This window comes from Loa loa (assembly GCF_000183805.2).
Source record: "Loa loa unplaced genomic scaffold supercont3.581, whole genome shotgun sequence".
Taxonomy (NCBI): Eukaryota; Metazoa; Nematoda; class Chromadorea; order Rhabditida; family Onchocercidae; genus Loa; species Loa loa.
The window spans coordinates 6,859-20,272 of NW_018108761.1; the positions used below are offsets into that span (position 1 = coordinate 6,859).

Sequence of the window (13,414 nt, forward strand, 5' to 3'; positions counted from 1 at the left end):
ATAATAATAATAATAATAATAATAATAATAATAATAATAATAATAATAATAATAATAATAATAATAATAATAATAATAATAATAATAATAATAATAATAATAATAATAATAATAATAATAAATAATGAAATGAAAAATGGTGTGGATTAAAGCGGTAAAAAAAGTATTTTGCATTTTCCATATTTCGGAATTTCTAGCCAAAATACTAATTTAACTTGGATAGTAATGACAGTACGTAGTTCCTTTACATCGAAACATAAACATAAACTGTTCATTATCAAGAATTCGATAGACCAAATCATGAAATAATTATTCAAGTTTATGTTCAGAATGCTCATTTTTCGTTTGCAATTGTCATGTTATTATGTATGTCTAACCAAGAAATATCTTTCACATTTCAATATGGAGAAATTTTGCGAAAGAAAATTTCAGTCCATGAAATTATTTTTTTGCAGCTGACAGAATGCATTATCAACTCTGCCATTTTTCGAACTGTTTCCGCAATTTATTTGTCAGTGAAATGAATATGATGCTCACTCCCCTTGCATCTATTTAAATCACAGAACACTATCACTGATTCAACAAAAGAAGTATAATGACATCTTCCACAGTACTGTTCTTTTTAGAAAAACAATGATATGTTTTAACAGCCAGTATACAAGTCTGTCAGTGTTCCAATCGTCTTTTCAGTCGTGTCGTAATTATCCCAAAATTACACGCACAAAATCTGTACTTTCAAAAAGTTCATTAAACTTTTAGTGATACAAAGCACAACATAGGCTTGGGAAGCGAAATTATTAAAATACAATCTTTTTGCTGTGCAACAAATAATGGATAAAACTATTCAAATCATGTAACAACTAAACTCCTCTCATCCAAAAATTGCTTACTGTCTAGGGAATCCCTAACATTAACACTGGAATCAGAAATAAGTTCACCATGAATATGCATGCAAGGCACGAACTGAATCAAGAATCAATTTGAAAAGGAGAAGAGAAAGTCTGTACAAAATTTAGACCTGATTTAAGAAAAGAAAATCATATAAGACACCAAAAGAGACGAATAATAGTATGGAATATTTCCAAATGAGGTTAGTTAACATATACAAAAGAGCCAGTGAAGGACGTGCGAAAAATGTATTTAATTCGCTTAAGCTCCTTTGAGTTGGCCTAACTCTAAAAATCATAGAAGTGACGAATACCAGGACTGAAAGCTTGTAGAAAGTAAAACCAAAAGCACTTACAGGTAGCAAGACTATGTGGAAAAACTATTAAATAATGAGAATACAGATAACTTGCCTATAGTTAAATTAAATAAAACACTCAAAGCCTCTCCTGAGTTTGGAATATCAACAAACCAGAAATTGGAATGAAAAAAATGGACTAGAATTAAAAATTTCACCCTGAAAACCCTAAACCGATGCCAGCTAAACGGAATACTTGAGCAAGACGAGACTGATCCAATGGCGGTCGATGTCGATCAAGTTTAAAAGCGATGCATGAATGATTGGGAGAAAAATACTGAGGTGCATCATAAACTGGATCTCTTATACGTTTGTCGATGGGTATTATATGACCTTCAGTTGTAAACATGATACGCTCTTCATTACGATTCACTGCGTTATTTACATCGAATAACTAAAAAATGTCAAAATTTCGTTATAAAAACTATTGTTTTTTCAAAATACAAAGCAAATTTTGGGCAAATACGAAATCAAAAACTGAATTATAAAAAAAAGAGAGGAAGAAACCACCCTGCTAAAGAAATTTAGCTCCATATTATACAACAAACTTACGAGATACAAATACTTCACGGTTTCAGAAAGGAAAAACGATTCCATCCGATCTTCTAGCGATTTATCAACAACGTTATGCACTGTAGCATAGCCACACTTCACCCTTGCGAAGGTATTGAGAGATTGAAGAATATCAAAACCAACACGAAGATAGAAGGGTTTTGTGTGGCACGATACAGCATATAGGTTGATTCCGCTAGTTCCGGTCTTAGTGGATAAAATATACGTCGGGAACTCTGAAAAAATAACAAGTTTCCCACAAGGCAACCATTTTTCACCGTAACTTATAATTACATAGAAGGAGAGAAAAGAAACTCTAGAGTAATGGATATGCCATGAAGTCCCTGATAAATCAATGGAAGTAACTTCTGCTTACTTTAAATGCCAGTTGTACCGTTCAGGAAGGGCATCATATCGTTTCCATAGTGAATAATATATGGCATGAATGCAAACTGCTTCATCGATATCGCCATTTAGTACTTGAACAGCAGCAAAACTAACCTGCGAGCAAAAACCAAATAAAATAAATTATTAACATTTGGAAAAAAAAAGGAACTTCAAAATGCAACTTAACTTAGCCTTCGCCCACACATACTACAAACAACAGTGCTTAAAGAATGAAGCAAAAATTAAATAAACGTGGCAGGTAACAAACCTGTAAAGCATCAATCCAGGTATTTAGCAACGAACCATCCCGCATGTCAACATTTACATACATTGGCGTTTCGCCCTCGCCTAGAACGCAACGATCACGGCCACGTCGTAATTGACTTCTTATGAGCGCATATACTTCCTGCATATTTTGGCGTGAATAAGTTTTTTTTTTTTCATTTTAGAGAAAGAACTTGTCAATTTAAATTTTATACACCGTTTTTTTCATGTCACTGGCAGTGCTAACTGTTTATTAAACAGAAAATGTTATGAATTCTTGTGCTAAACTACATTTCACATTTCTGTATACTACAGTGTATCTTATTAGAAATTGATTTTTTTCTCCATCCATAATGGATGGAGTTGTCAGCAAGGAAGCTACCAGTGAAAAAAACCAGTAGTGTATTATTTCTCATCGTCAAATTTTGAAATATCACGAAAATAATACTTGAATTTGCTGTATAGGGAAACTGTTACATTAAAATACTTCATAAAATCATGCAGCAACCTGAAACATTCTCAAATCAGTCTCAACACCGAAAAGAACAAAAGCTTTGAGCAAATATTCGTAAAATGAATCAAGGCCTGCACCAAGTCCACTAATCACACTTTTCCATTCGCCCGTTTGGATGTTTACAACATTGCCTGAAAAGAAGTACTTTGGTAAGTCCCAAGCGATAAGCATATGTTGTAAAAAAAAAAACAAAAACTTCAGAGTAACTACGGAGAGAACATTAAGGTCTACCAATATACATGTGCAAAGTTACGCATGAGAGTAAAAGTAACGTTATCAACTATATCAGCAAGACAGAATTATTTGATACGATTACAGCTGTAAAAACAAAAGCAATAGTACCAACCCAACAGACCAGTTACTTTATTTCTCAATGACCACAGCTTCCGATTAGTCCTGCGCGCCAAGCTTTCATATGTACCATCACCCAAAAGACGTGAGAGAACTGCAAATTCCAATAACAAACTTCCGGCTCCAGCAACACAATTTTCATTAATCGTTCCTTCCTTCACCCCACTTTGCAAATTCACCCGTGGAAACGGTATCCCTGGAACAAATGTTGTAAGAAACTAAAATAACTCATCTGAAATTTTAGCAAAATTAATTGCTCAAACAGCAATTATGAAAAGACGTAAATTAACCAGTTTTAGTGCCACTAAAAGCCGGTAACAGACGAATAGCCAAATCATGTGCCATTGTAAGTAATTCTCCATCATAATCATTAAGAGCGTAATTACCCAACATATGGGAATCATCAGTGAGAATCAAATGAGCTGACAAAAGAGACCCGATTATCCTGAAAAAGTTGAAAGATATAGAGCAGAATATGAACAGAAACTGAATGTTTTGTGAATAATGTATTATCACCTTAATCAGCAGAAGTGTCCACCAATGTTAATTCCTTTATATTCAGAACCTGAAGAGATCTCTTCGAAGAAGCTTCCGAGTTAGCTCCCAAGTCTACCACTATTAGCCTGTCAATAAACAGATGGTTTCACTGCTTTTTTGACGTTTCCTGGGTTATTGCAGGACTGACTACCACTTTCCGAGTGATGTGATATTCACAATCGGTCGCATGAATTCAATTTGGTTTCAAAAAAAAATCATTTCAAAACTGCAATCACCTTATCGTTGCTTCAAACACTTGCACCGTAACATTCCTCTCAAAGGAAACGTTGTCGATCACCATTCTAATAGCGTTATGGAATTCAGTTCGATTCTCAAAAACAACTAGAGTATCCAACGATTCTATCTACAAATGAACCGTGGATTAGAACAATTTTCTCAGTAATTATGAAAAACCAATTTTCTACTTGTATCACATGCTTTATTCGGTACATCGAATATCGTAATTGTCGAGAAAATATCAACGTACCAAAGACAGTGAATAATCTCCAAGAACATCGTTGATATTGATATTGGACCTAAACTGTCAATCTATTGCTACAAAATACTAATAAAAGCAGAAAAATGTATACGGAAGACTTTTGAAAAATGAAAATAACAAAAGAGCATAATCGTTACGTCCTTTGATAAACTTTCTTTTCCAATTGTGAAAAGAAGAAGGTAGAGTGAAGTTCAGAATATTCTCCTCCATAGCAAAAATTTCACTAAAAAACAGGGAAAAAAATCATAACTTACGGATGGAGATGATCATAACCACGACCTGAACAATTAATTGGATCCAATTCATCCATAGGAAAAGCATGCCGAATGTAATTTTCATATGCAAAATAGAACATTTCTCGCGTCGCCTTTTTTGCTTCCAATAATTCTTCGGGTGTAAAAGATCCATATTTCGAAGTGTAGTTATCACGAACAAACGGGTAGACGCTCGCAGTAACTGCTACTAACGCCCAAAATAAGAAAAGATCCGAGAAACATAGCATTTTTTTATAGGAAGCTTACAAATAAACCTGAAAGAAAAACATGCTCAATTAAATTGCTAAGCACTGTAAATTGGTGAAATTGAAATTAAATTGAATTTAAAGTGAATAACTAACTTGAAAAAGGGGAAGAATCTACTTATAACACCTGACAAACCTTGTATTATGCTGGAGATTTTCTGCAATAAAAATATGAGATGATACTTCGCAGGAGCTCATGCTCAGCTCAGCATTTCAAGCCAGATTTTAGCACTTTCAATCATGGATGTGTTGCGTCAAAAAGATTTGCAATTATCCTAAAAGTGCAATGACAAACAAAGCAAGAAAACAAAAAAAGAAAAAAAGAACAAATGTTGATACGAAAAAAGTGAAAAGCGTAAAATATAACTTCAGTATATGTAAAGAAAAAAGAAAAGAAAAACTACGACATTTCATTATAAATTCAGTAACTTTTTCTGAACAACATAAGATTCGTAAAATCAATCTTAGTGAACTTTTTTCTTCTTCAATTGTAATTTCCGGATCATGAAAACAATGCTGTCCACTAAATCCTCATTTTACTTCCATAATATAATTCATACACTTAACTTTAGAAAAAAAATAATTCACACCAATATTTCCGCATCCTTAGATGCGCAAAGGATGGAAATACAAGAACGCACGAAACACGCATACTTACGTAAACACGTTGACCATTCCACGGCATAAGTAAAGAACAATTACTCTTACAACGCTTTTTATGGTATTGTAATTGGAAGGTTGCCAATTTTTGGTTTCCTTGTGGTTATATTTTTGTTTTGAGAGTTGATTGTAGGGTTGGGGGTGAGTTCGCTTCCTGTTCCGTCATTTTGGCTTACGTGTTGAGGTGCTTCTGTGAAGTTTTATTTGAGCAAGCAAGTTGCAATTGAAACTTACGAAGGGTTAAAATTTGAGTCTTTAATTTGAGGAATGAAAATTTTTGGTATTTTGGGAAAGTACTCTAAACAAATATCCGGTTAAAGCCACGATTTTCTTTCGTAATCCGATTCGAGAAATTTTCACAGATAACACGTAGTATCGCATACTGTTTACTTTCGGGATTTCCATCATACGCTAAAATGTATGAAGTAACATCTTCACGTAAATTTCATTTGCTTTCCGTTCTTTTATTTGATGCTTCTCATTTCATTACCTTTCATTCTCCATTCCTGTTGATTTCATTAAATTATGAACAGTTTGTGTGCTTTTTTTTCCACCTCAAGTTTAATCACAGTAGGAATGAAATGGATTATACCGAGGTAGTACGATACACCTGCCGATAACTTTAATATTGTAATACTTGTATTTTCTGGTGGAAGACTAACACCTAGAAAAGTAGTTATGGGTTCAGAATTCAAAAGTAATTTCGTGCTGGAAATTGAAGTTCAGAATTTCACGGTCTGTATGTGTTGCAGTATGGCACTTTCATCTAACATTCAGGTTTGGAAAAATGGCTGAAAAGGGAAGACCGGTAAGTCCAAGTAGCGAAAGCGGTGATGACGATAAGGGTGTTATGGAAACACCGGCAAGCGATCTGGTCGTAACCAAATATGCAATGGCTGCGGATATTGTTAATGCCGTGTTGAAAGTGAGTTTTAGCTGTTCACAAGGAGCCATCTAGTGTGTTTCAATATTATCCTGTTCGAATACATTAAAGGAAATGGTTTAACAGATGGGACCAAGTTTCTTTCCGGAGAGTTTACACATGATAAGTGGCCGAATACTTACTATAGAGCAGAGATATTTCAGAAGAGATATGTAATTGGAACAAGAAATATTTGTTGCAGGAGCTAATAGTAGCTATAAAAGACGGTGTTGAAGTAGGCGAAATTTGTGATCTCGGCGATAGGCTTATGAGTGAGCGGTTGGCAAAAGTTTTTAAGAAGGAAAAAGATGCTCTGAAAGGTATAATTTATGTCTGTCTTTCATTTTTCGCAGTAGTTTTAATCTAACCATAGTCGATTGCATTTACAGGTTACGTCTTCACGTTAAAAAATGGGATGTCTTGAGATTAACAATAAGTTTTAACTTAGTGGATTTCTTTATTGATAAGGTTTTGTATTTTCGATCTGACTTCATAGTTCTATAGCTATCATTTATTTTGATTATATTAGTAGGTTTTTTAAGCGGAACTGAATCATCGAGCAGTTGATATAGATTTAACTGTAGCTTTTCGATGAATTATATGGGATTCCTTTATAGGTATTGCTATGCCAACATGTATTTCAATCAACAATTGTGTGTGTCATTTTTCTCCACTGCGAAGCGATCCGCCAATAATTATCAAGGATGGACAAATGGTGAAAATTGACCTCGGAGCTCATATTGATGGTTTCATTGCAACTGCTGCTCACACCGTCGTTGTCGGAGCTTCTCCGGTATAGCTACAGTTTTTAGCTTGGTATTTAACGGCAGTACACTTGATAGACTATTTGTTTATTGCGTCATTTTTGGTGCTGAGAAAACTTTTGTTCATTAAGGATAGAATGAATTAGAGTATCCACAGTTATTTGCTTGTAGTACCTTGTCTCAGATAAAGTTTCGGTAATCTGCAGACCTAAATCACCTGAATTTTTAAACACTGATGGATTTAATGTTATTTGATTCTGAATTTGAATTCAGGGAAATAAGATAAAGGGCAGAATGGCAAATGTGATGCTTGCTGCGTACAATGCTATGGAAGCGGCAGTTCGCATGCTTCGTCCAGGGTTGTATAAAAATATGGAAATCACAGACATGATCGAAAAAATAGCGAATATATATCAGGTATGTGAAAGTAAAATGTAAAGGATACATTACTCTTTAAACGACATGAAGGATTTTTTTGCTGAACCGGAACCCGGAAAGGTTGTTTTTTACAGATTTGATTCGGTTTTTAACATGTTCGAAATGGGGTTTGTATTACCTAATGGATTGTGGGATTTTTTTCCTTTTTTTGTTTTCTAGCTGATTGGCCGTATTTCCACTCCATTCTTCCTTTACTGCCACAATTTTTCAAAAATCATGCTCATGTCTGGTTGTGCACTTTGAATGTTTTTCCCACAAAACGATCATTTTCTTTATTTCCAGGTAAAGCCAGTCGAAAATATGCTCTCGCATGAGTTAAGGAAAAATAAAATTGATGGAGAAAAGCAAATTATTCAAAATCCTGGTGAAAAGCAGCGTTCTGAAATGACGAAATGTAGCTTTGAAAAATTTGAAGTCTATGCTATTGATATTCTGATGAGCACTGGTGAAGGCATGTTTTTTCTTCCTTTTTTTTTCGATTTTTATTTGTCTTCTGTTTGTGTTCGTAACAATGCGCGCAAAACCAGTTGCTTCTCCCTTCCGTATATGGTTACAGAATGTGCAGCTGATCTTGTTCTGTATACATTATTAACGGGCACATATTTAGCAGCCACGATTTAATAAAAAATTATCGTCTTACTATTTTTTGTAAGTATCTAATTGAAGGAGCGGAAGCTGTTCTTTCTAGCTACTCGAAGATTATGAGGTACTGATGAATTTTAAGGCAAAACTCGCATTCTGGATTCGAGAACAACAGTTTATAAAAAAGTGGATGATCTCGTTTACTCGCTCAAAGTTAAAGCGTCAAGGTATGTTAAAGGTTTTTCTTTCTGTCCTATTTGATACATGTTCTAAATCTGTCAGGTTAGTTTTTGCCTCTGCACATTTAGCAATTAAAATTTTGTGCAATAATTTTCTCGAACACGTTTCTGGTTAATCATGGGGTCCAAACTGTCTTAGTTCCATTGCTGTTGGTAATTTATTTGACGACGAATCTTAAATTTATTGTCCTTTTTCATGACTTTGGTATTCACTGAACCATCTGTCTTACACTCTTACAATTATTTTTCTTTAAAATCTTAACTTTAGTTAAACTTTTTCTGATACGAAGTGACCCGGCATTTTTGCTGGTTCCACATTTGTATAGGAATAATGTTGATTACAAAGTTAGTTTTCAGTTGCTTACATCATGAAAATTCGTATTTCACGTGCTTCTAAAACTGTTAGAGCATAGTTTACAATATATTAATAACTTCAACTTTTTTTATTAGTATCACACCGCTTTTTTTGCTTCAGAATGTTTTTATCGGCAGCAGTGAACAAACATGGCCTAATGCCATTCACTTTACGGTCATTCGAGGATGAGAAGCTAGTGAAAATGGGCGTCGTGGAATGTGAACGACACAATTTGATGCGGCCATATCAGGTTTTTTTTTTCAATGTACTTTTTTTTCATCGCTTATAACACTATTTTCATTTCTTTTTTTTTCAAAATATCGATTTGGATATAAATGCTGTTTTCGTAGGATTCTTTTTCCCTTGAGAAGAAAGCTCTTTCTTCTTAGGACGTAGGAAATGAAAGTGCCCTTTGAAGTAGGAGAACCTGTAAGGGTCATTAAGGTCATTGAGTAGTACTACTGCAAAATAAGCATAAAAGATCATAGTCAAAAATGCTTTGAAATTTTTGCTGAGTCGTACTTTGTTCACTTGTTTTTCACTGCTATTTATCTGTTTCCTTCCCATCTTTCCTTTGCTCTTTTTTGTGGTTTGAGGGCCATAGCGAAGAAGTTTTCAACTGTTTTGAAGAAATGGAGAAATGGACATTATTCTCTTTAAATTTGGAACTAATTGAGTTCAGAAAAATAATGAAAATTTTTCCAGAAATAATGAAAATTGGATTATATACTTTCACTTGGTGTGGTGATCAGTGATTAAGTTTGCTGTTTTCAGGTTCTCTATGAACGAGACGGTGAGTATGTGGCGCAGTTCAAGGCTACTGTACTAATCATGCCTAATGGATTATTGAAGATTACTGGATTTCCCCTAGATATGAATATGCTCGAAAGCGATATAAAAATCGAGGATCAGTTGGTTGGTTTTTTAGACAAGATCAACGAATGTTCTGGTTAGCTGTTAGTTTTGGTTGGGAATAAAATTACAGTTCACTTCGATTTTCAAGGAATATGATTAATGTTGTTATTTTTTAAAACCCTAAAGAGATCTGAAATTCTGGTCTGATATGTGGTGTTTTTGAAGTATATTTTGGAAAGGAGTCCGGAAATTGTTTGACTCTTTGATTTTGATAGACTCACTTCTAAATCTCATTGTGAAGTCATTTTCCAGATCACATCTCTGCTGAACTCTTCCTTGAAACCCAAAAAAGCAAAGAAGAAGCAGAAAAGTGATAAGAAGGATGAGGAAAATGGCGTTCAGAAGAAAGATGGTACTGTCGAGAAGAAGGGGAATGTTGATATCCAAAATGTGGACTTGAAAACTGGGAATATGGGTCAGAAATCTGTATCATCTGATGGCAGGGATGGTGTGAAAGCCCTGCAAGAAAATTAAAAGCAGTAGATCATCAAAATTTGCATGTTTGATAAAGGCGGGTTTGGTAAACATGGTTTTATGGTCGTGGCAACGATTATATGCATCATCGGATTTGTTAGTCTGCCCTTTTTTTTCTTTTTTGAAATCAAAGAATACATTGGCCTTTTTGTTATTGTTTGGGTGTTGTTTTTGTTCTTTGAACAGTTTTTGTTTGATATGTGTTTTTGATATTGTGTTTTTGAAGACAACTTATAAGAAGTATTTTAAGATATAGTGAGCTTTAGGATTAGTTATACACAGCTAACGGTACAGCGTAACAAGTTTGTATTAAATGTTATACTTGGTTGGTTAATGTTGTGAATTTATTTGGAAATACGCATATGTGGCTGTGTCCTTTGAAGTGGCTGTTTTGCACTTCTAATTAGAAACGTGTAGCACTGAAATGACTGGACAATTCGATGCAGAGAATATAAATGTTTTACGGCTCCTGTTACCATCTTTCTCAATGTGGGAAGGAGAAAAAAGGGTTTTAGAGGAAGTAGCATTGAATTTAGTTTTCGTCGTTGTTTTTGCAAGGACATATATTCATAGTGTTTTCATTGTTTTGGTCATTTTCGACGATAGTTCCTGGTTAATATTTCACCTTTTTTTCACTGTAACTTTTAAAAGTGAGTTTGGAGTTTCGAATAAAGTCGAAATTCCAAGAATGAGCTTGGAACGTCTTTATACTTTTTCATACTCTTCAAATTACATTGTTATGTTGTTCAAGCCTACACTGTTCAGATACAAGATAGAAGACTTGTTCCGTGATTTCTCTGTTTCTTTGCCTCTGTGAAATAAAACGTTGAAGAATTGAGAATTTCAGCAATCAGTAATCAAAAGGTCAGTCAGTTTTTGATCAGTTATGCTACACGGAATGATCAAGCACTGTCAGTAATGAAGTTTTCGGATTTGCAAGGATGCTGTGCATTACTTTGTTTGAATAAACATATGAAATTTTCACTCATCAAACTGATTCGTGGTCATAGGGAGAGGATAGTCACATAGGATTCTCTTATGAATTGCAAAATTTTTGTAGCAATAACGCTTCACCCTTGGCCTTAAACATCTGGGAGGGAAAGTCCGCTACAATTCAAGGTCATTCATGGAGTTAAAGCAGTTTCGCTTCTCTAGTCACGAAGGATTGCGAACAGTTGATAATCTGGGAATAACATGGTGGCGGTTCATTTCTAAATACGAATTTATACGTGCTAGAAAAGTGGAACACATGCTTATTATTGGGAATAATGCTCAGATATTATCAGTTGCTGATCTGGATGAATTTCTGTTATTTGTAAAGGGCTAGGCAAATCATTTCGGTTTTCCGGCTCTACCATTCAAACTGTCTTCAAAATTCACTGGTGAAAGTAATAAAAACGAAGTCTACTAAATTCCTCATAAACCCAGGACGGAGATGATACAGGTTTTCCGGACGACTTAAATCATTTCCCAGCTTGAACCGTTCAACATATCAGTTCTTCTGTCACTATGTATAACTCAAACATGTCACCTTACTGATCTCCTGAATTGTTTTAATTTCGATGAAGCTAATTCTATCAGTTCAACTTTCTAGCTCTGCAGAATTGTTTTTATACCATTGAAGATATCATCCAGAAATCCCAGTGTTTTATCAGTGTTTTCAATCAATACTAAGCAATGCATTTAAAAGATTCGAGAACTGTTACCCTTATCTTGAATGATCAACTTGAAATCAACCAACAAAGACGTAAATCTGGGAAAAAACCAAAATTTCATCTTCAAATCATTACATGCAAAACGGATAAACATTAGCTAATGGATAAATAACCATCAATTGCTAGCAAATATCCGCCAAACATCAGATAAATATCCAGTAATCATCGAGGTAATCAACTAATAAACAGGTAAATATCAATCAATCAGCACGCGGTTAACTATCAACCAGTCAGCAGGAAGTTATCCAATCAACTGATACCAAATATCCAGTGGTGAACCTAAAATGAAATGAGTCATCGATATTTTCCAGAAAAAGTATTTAAGCTGAAATCTTACCCAGTTCTTTATTCATCGTTGATAACAGGCTTGTGGGTGGTTGCTTGGTTGGTTTTGTGGTGCAAATTGATTTGCTGAGTGAATAAGGGGTTAAGATCGATTGCTATGATTGGATCTTTTTGATGGGATTACGGGGACAAAATGAGTTTCTTTGGGGGATAATGGGGACAAGATGGGTTACTTTGGTGGGATTCTTTGGAGGGTAATGGTGACACAAGATGGGTCACTTTGGTGATACTGTTCGGGGAATGACGGAAACACGATGAGTCGTGGGACTGTTTGAGGGATGAGGGTATGAGATAAGTCGTTTTGGTGGTACTCTTCGGGAAATGAGTCAATAATATCGGTTGTTTTAATGATGCTTATGTGAATTTTTTAGCGTGATAAAATGCCAGTAGTAGGAATTCCTTGAGGAAATTTCCATAGTTTACGTGATAATTTTTTGAGAAGGGGCCGAATTTTTGTATAAAGCATGTACGAAACAATGTATTTTTCAGTGTAATTAAACGAGTGAAATAGCAACAATGGGTGATAATGATGCAGGAGATTATTCCGTATGATTTATCTCTAATATCTAACTGATGATGATTTCATAACTACTAGTAAAATGGCCATTTCATCATTTCTTAACTTTTAGCAACTGACCATTTCAAATTTTTTTCCCCATTCATATTGTTGAAAATTTTGAAAATGTTGCATCATCCAATTCAAAAAAAAAGGATGAAAATTAAATTATCCCGTTGATTAGCAGCATAACCATCAAATTCATAAGTTCAGGAATGTCCAAAAAATTCAAAATAGAACCATTACATATGTTATTAATTTTAGGCCAAGAAAAAATTCCCCTTGTTTTTTACGAATTTTTTTTAAAGAAATATTTAATGTCAAAGATTGTATACACTTTGTTTTCCAAGCATAAGTGAAAAGTGAGAGGTATCATTGGAGAAATATGATTAGGTGCTTAATTCTGGCTAAAAATTTTCATCCCAAAATTTCAACACAAATGATCAAAAGATCAAATCTATTGCATCCTTTTCCACTTATTTTCAACTCTCTCCATCCCTACCTATTTTCAATTCACTAAACATTTCTACGTTAGTTCTTGATCAGTCGGTGATCTTCTTTTTTTTTCCCCCCCCCCTCTCT

At 34.4% G+C, this 13,414-nt stretch overlaps 4 protein-coding genes across 4 annotated transcripts; 2 read left to right on the forward strand and 2 right to left on the reverse strand.

The window, feature by feature from the left end:
- Positions 1 to 1,397: 1,397 nt before the first annotated feature.
- On the reverse strand, positions 1,398 to 1,840 carry LOAG_18847 (hypothetical protein; the record flags this gene model as incomplete). Its single annotated transcript, XM_020451509.1, has 2 exons — positions 1,398 to 1,637; positions 1,796 to 1,840. 2 exons carry the CDS (start codon positions 1,838 to 1,840, stop codon positions 1,398 to 1,400), a joined length of 285 nt encoding a protein of 94 aa, XP_020304699.1.
- Positions 1,841 to 2,003: 163 nt separating this feature from the next.
- Positions 2,004 to 4,849, reverse strand: LOAG_18848 (ER degradation enhancer; the record flags this gene model as incomplete). The annotated part of the gene is made up of 9 exons (XM_020451510.1): positions 2,004 to 2,031; positions 2,172 to 2,296; positions 2,451 to 2,588; positions 2,955 to 3,091; positions 3,307 to 3,507; positions 3,602 to 3,756; positions 4,085 to 4,212; positions 4,336 to 4,384; positions 4,602 to 4,849. 9 exons carry the CDS (start codon positions 4,847 to 4,849, stop codon positions 2,004 to 2,006), a joined length of 1,209 nt encoding a protein of 402 aa, XP_020304700.1.
- A 1,444-nt stretch (positions 4,850 to 6,293) lies between these two features.
- Positions 6,294 to 11,053, forward strand: LOAG_08033 (DNA-binding protein). Its single transcript, XM_003143565.2, has 9 exons — positions 6,294 to 6,452; positions 6,652 to 6,769; positions 7,067 to 7,242; positions 7,487 to 7,630; positions 7,934 to 8,102; positions 8,376 to 8,460; positions 8,948 to 9,077; positions 9,602 to 9,742; positions 9,995 to 11,053. Exons 1-9 carry the CDS (start codon positions 6,315 to 6,317, stop codon positions 10,214 to 10,216), a joined length of 1,323 nt encoding a protein of 440 aa, XP_003143613.1. The 5' UTR covers positions 6,294 to 6,314; the 3' UTR covers positions 10,217 to 11,053.
- LOAG_08034 (hypothetical protein) lies at positions 10,269 to 11,543 on the forward strand (the record flags this gene model as incomplete). Its single annotated transcript, XM_003143566.1, has 4 exons — positions 10,269 to 10,312; positions 10,483 to 10,541; positions 10,732 to 10,828; positions 11,336 to 11,543. 4 exons carry the CDS (start codon positions 10,269 to 10,271, stop codon positions 11,541 to 11,543), a joined length of 408 nt encoding a protein of 135 aa, XP_003143614.1.
- Positions 11,544 to 13,414: the final 1,871 nt, after the last annotated feature.

Bases quoted from the DNA above. Each gene is read 5' to 3' on its own strand.
- LOAG_08033 (XM_003143565.2), top strand. From the start codon at position 6,315: ATGGCTGAAAAGGGAAGACCGGTAAGTCCAAGTAGCGAAAGCGGTGAT. The intron at 8,103-8,375 runs GCATGTTTTTTC...ATGAATTTTAAG, and splicing joins TCTGATGAGCACTGGTGAAG to GCAAAACTCGCATTCTGGAT. The intron at 8,461-8,947 runs GTATGTTAAAGG...TTTTTGCTTCAG, and splicing joins CTCAAAGTTAAAGCGTCAAG to AATGTTTTTATCGGCAGCAG.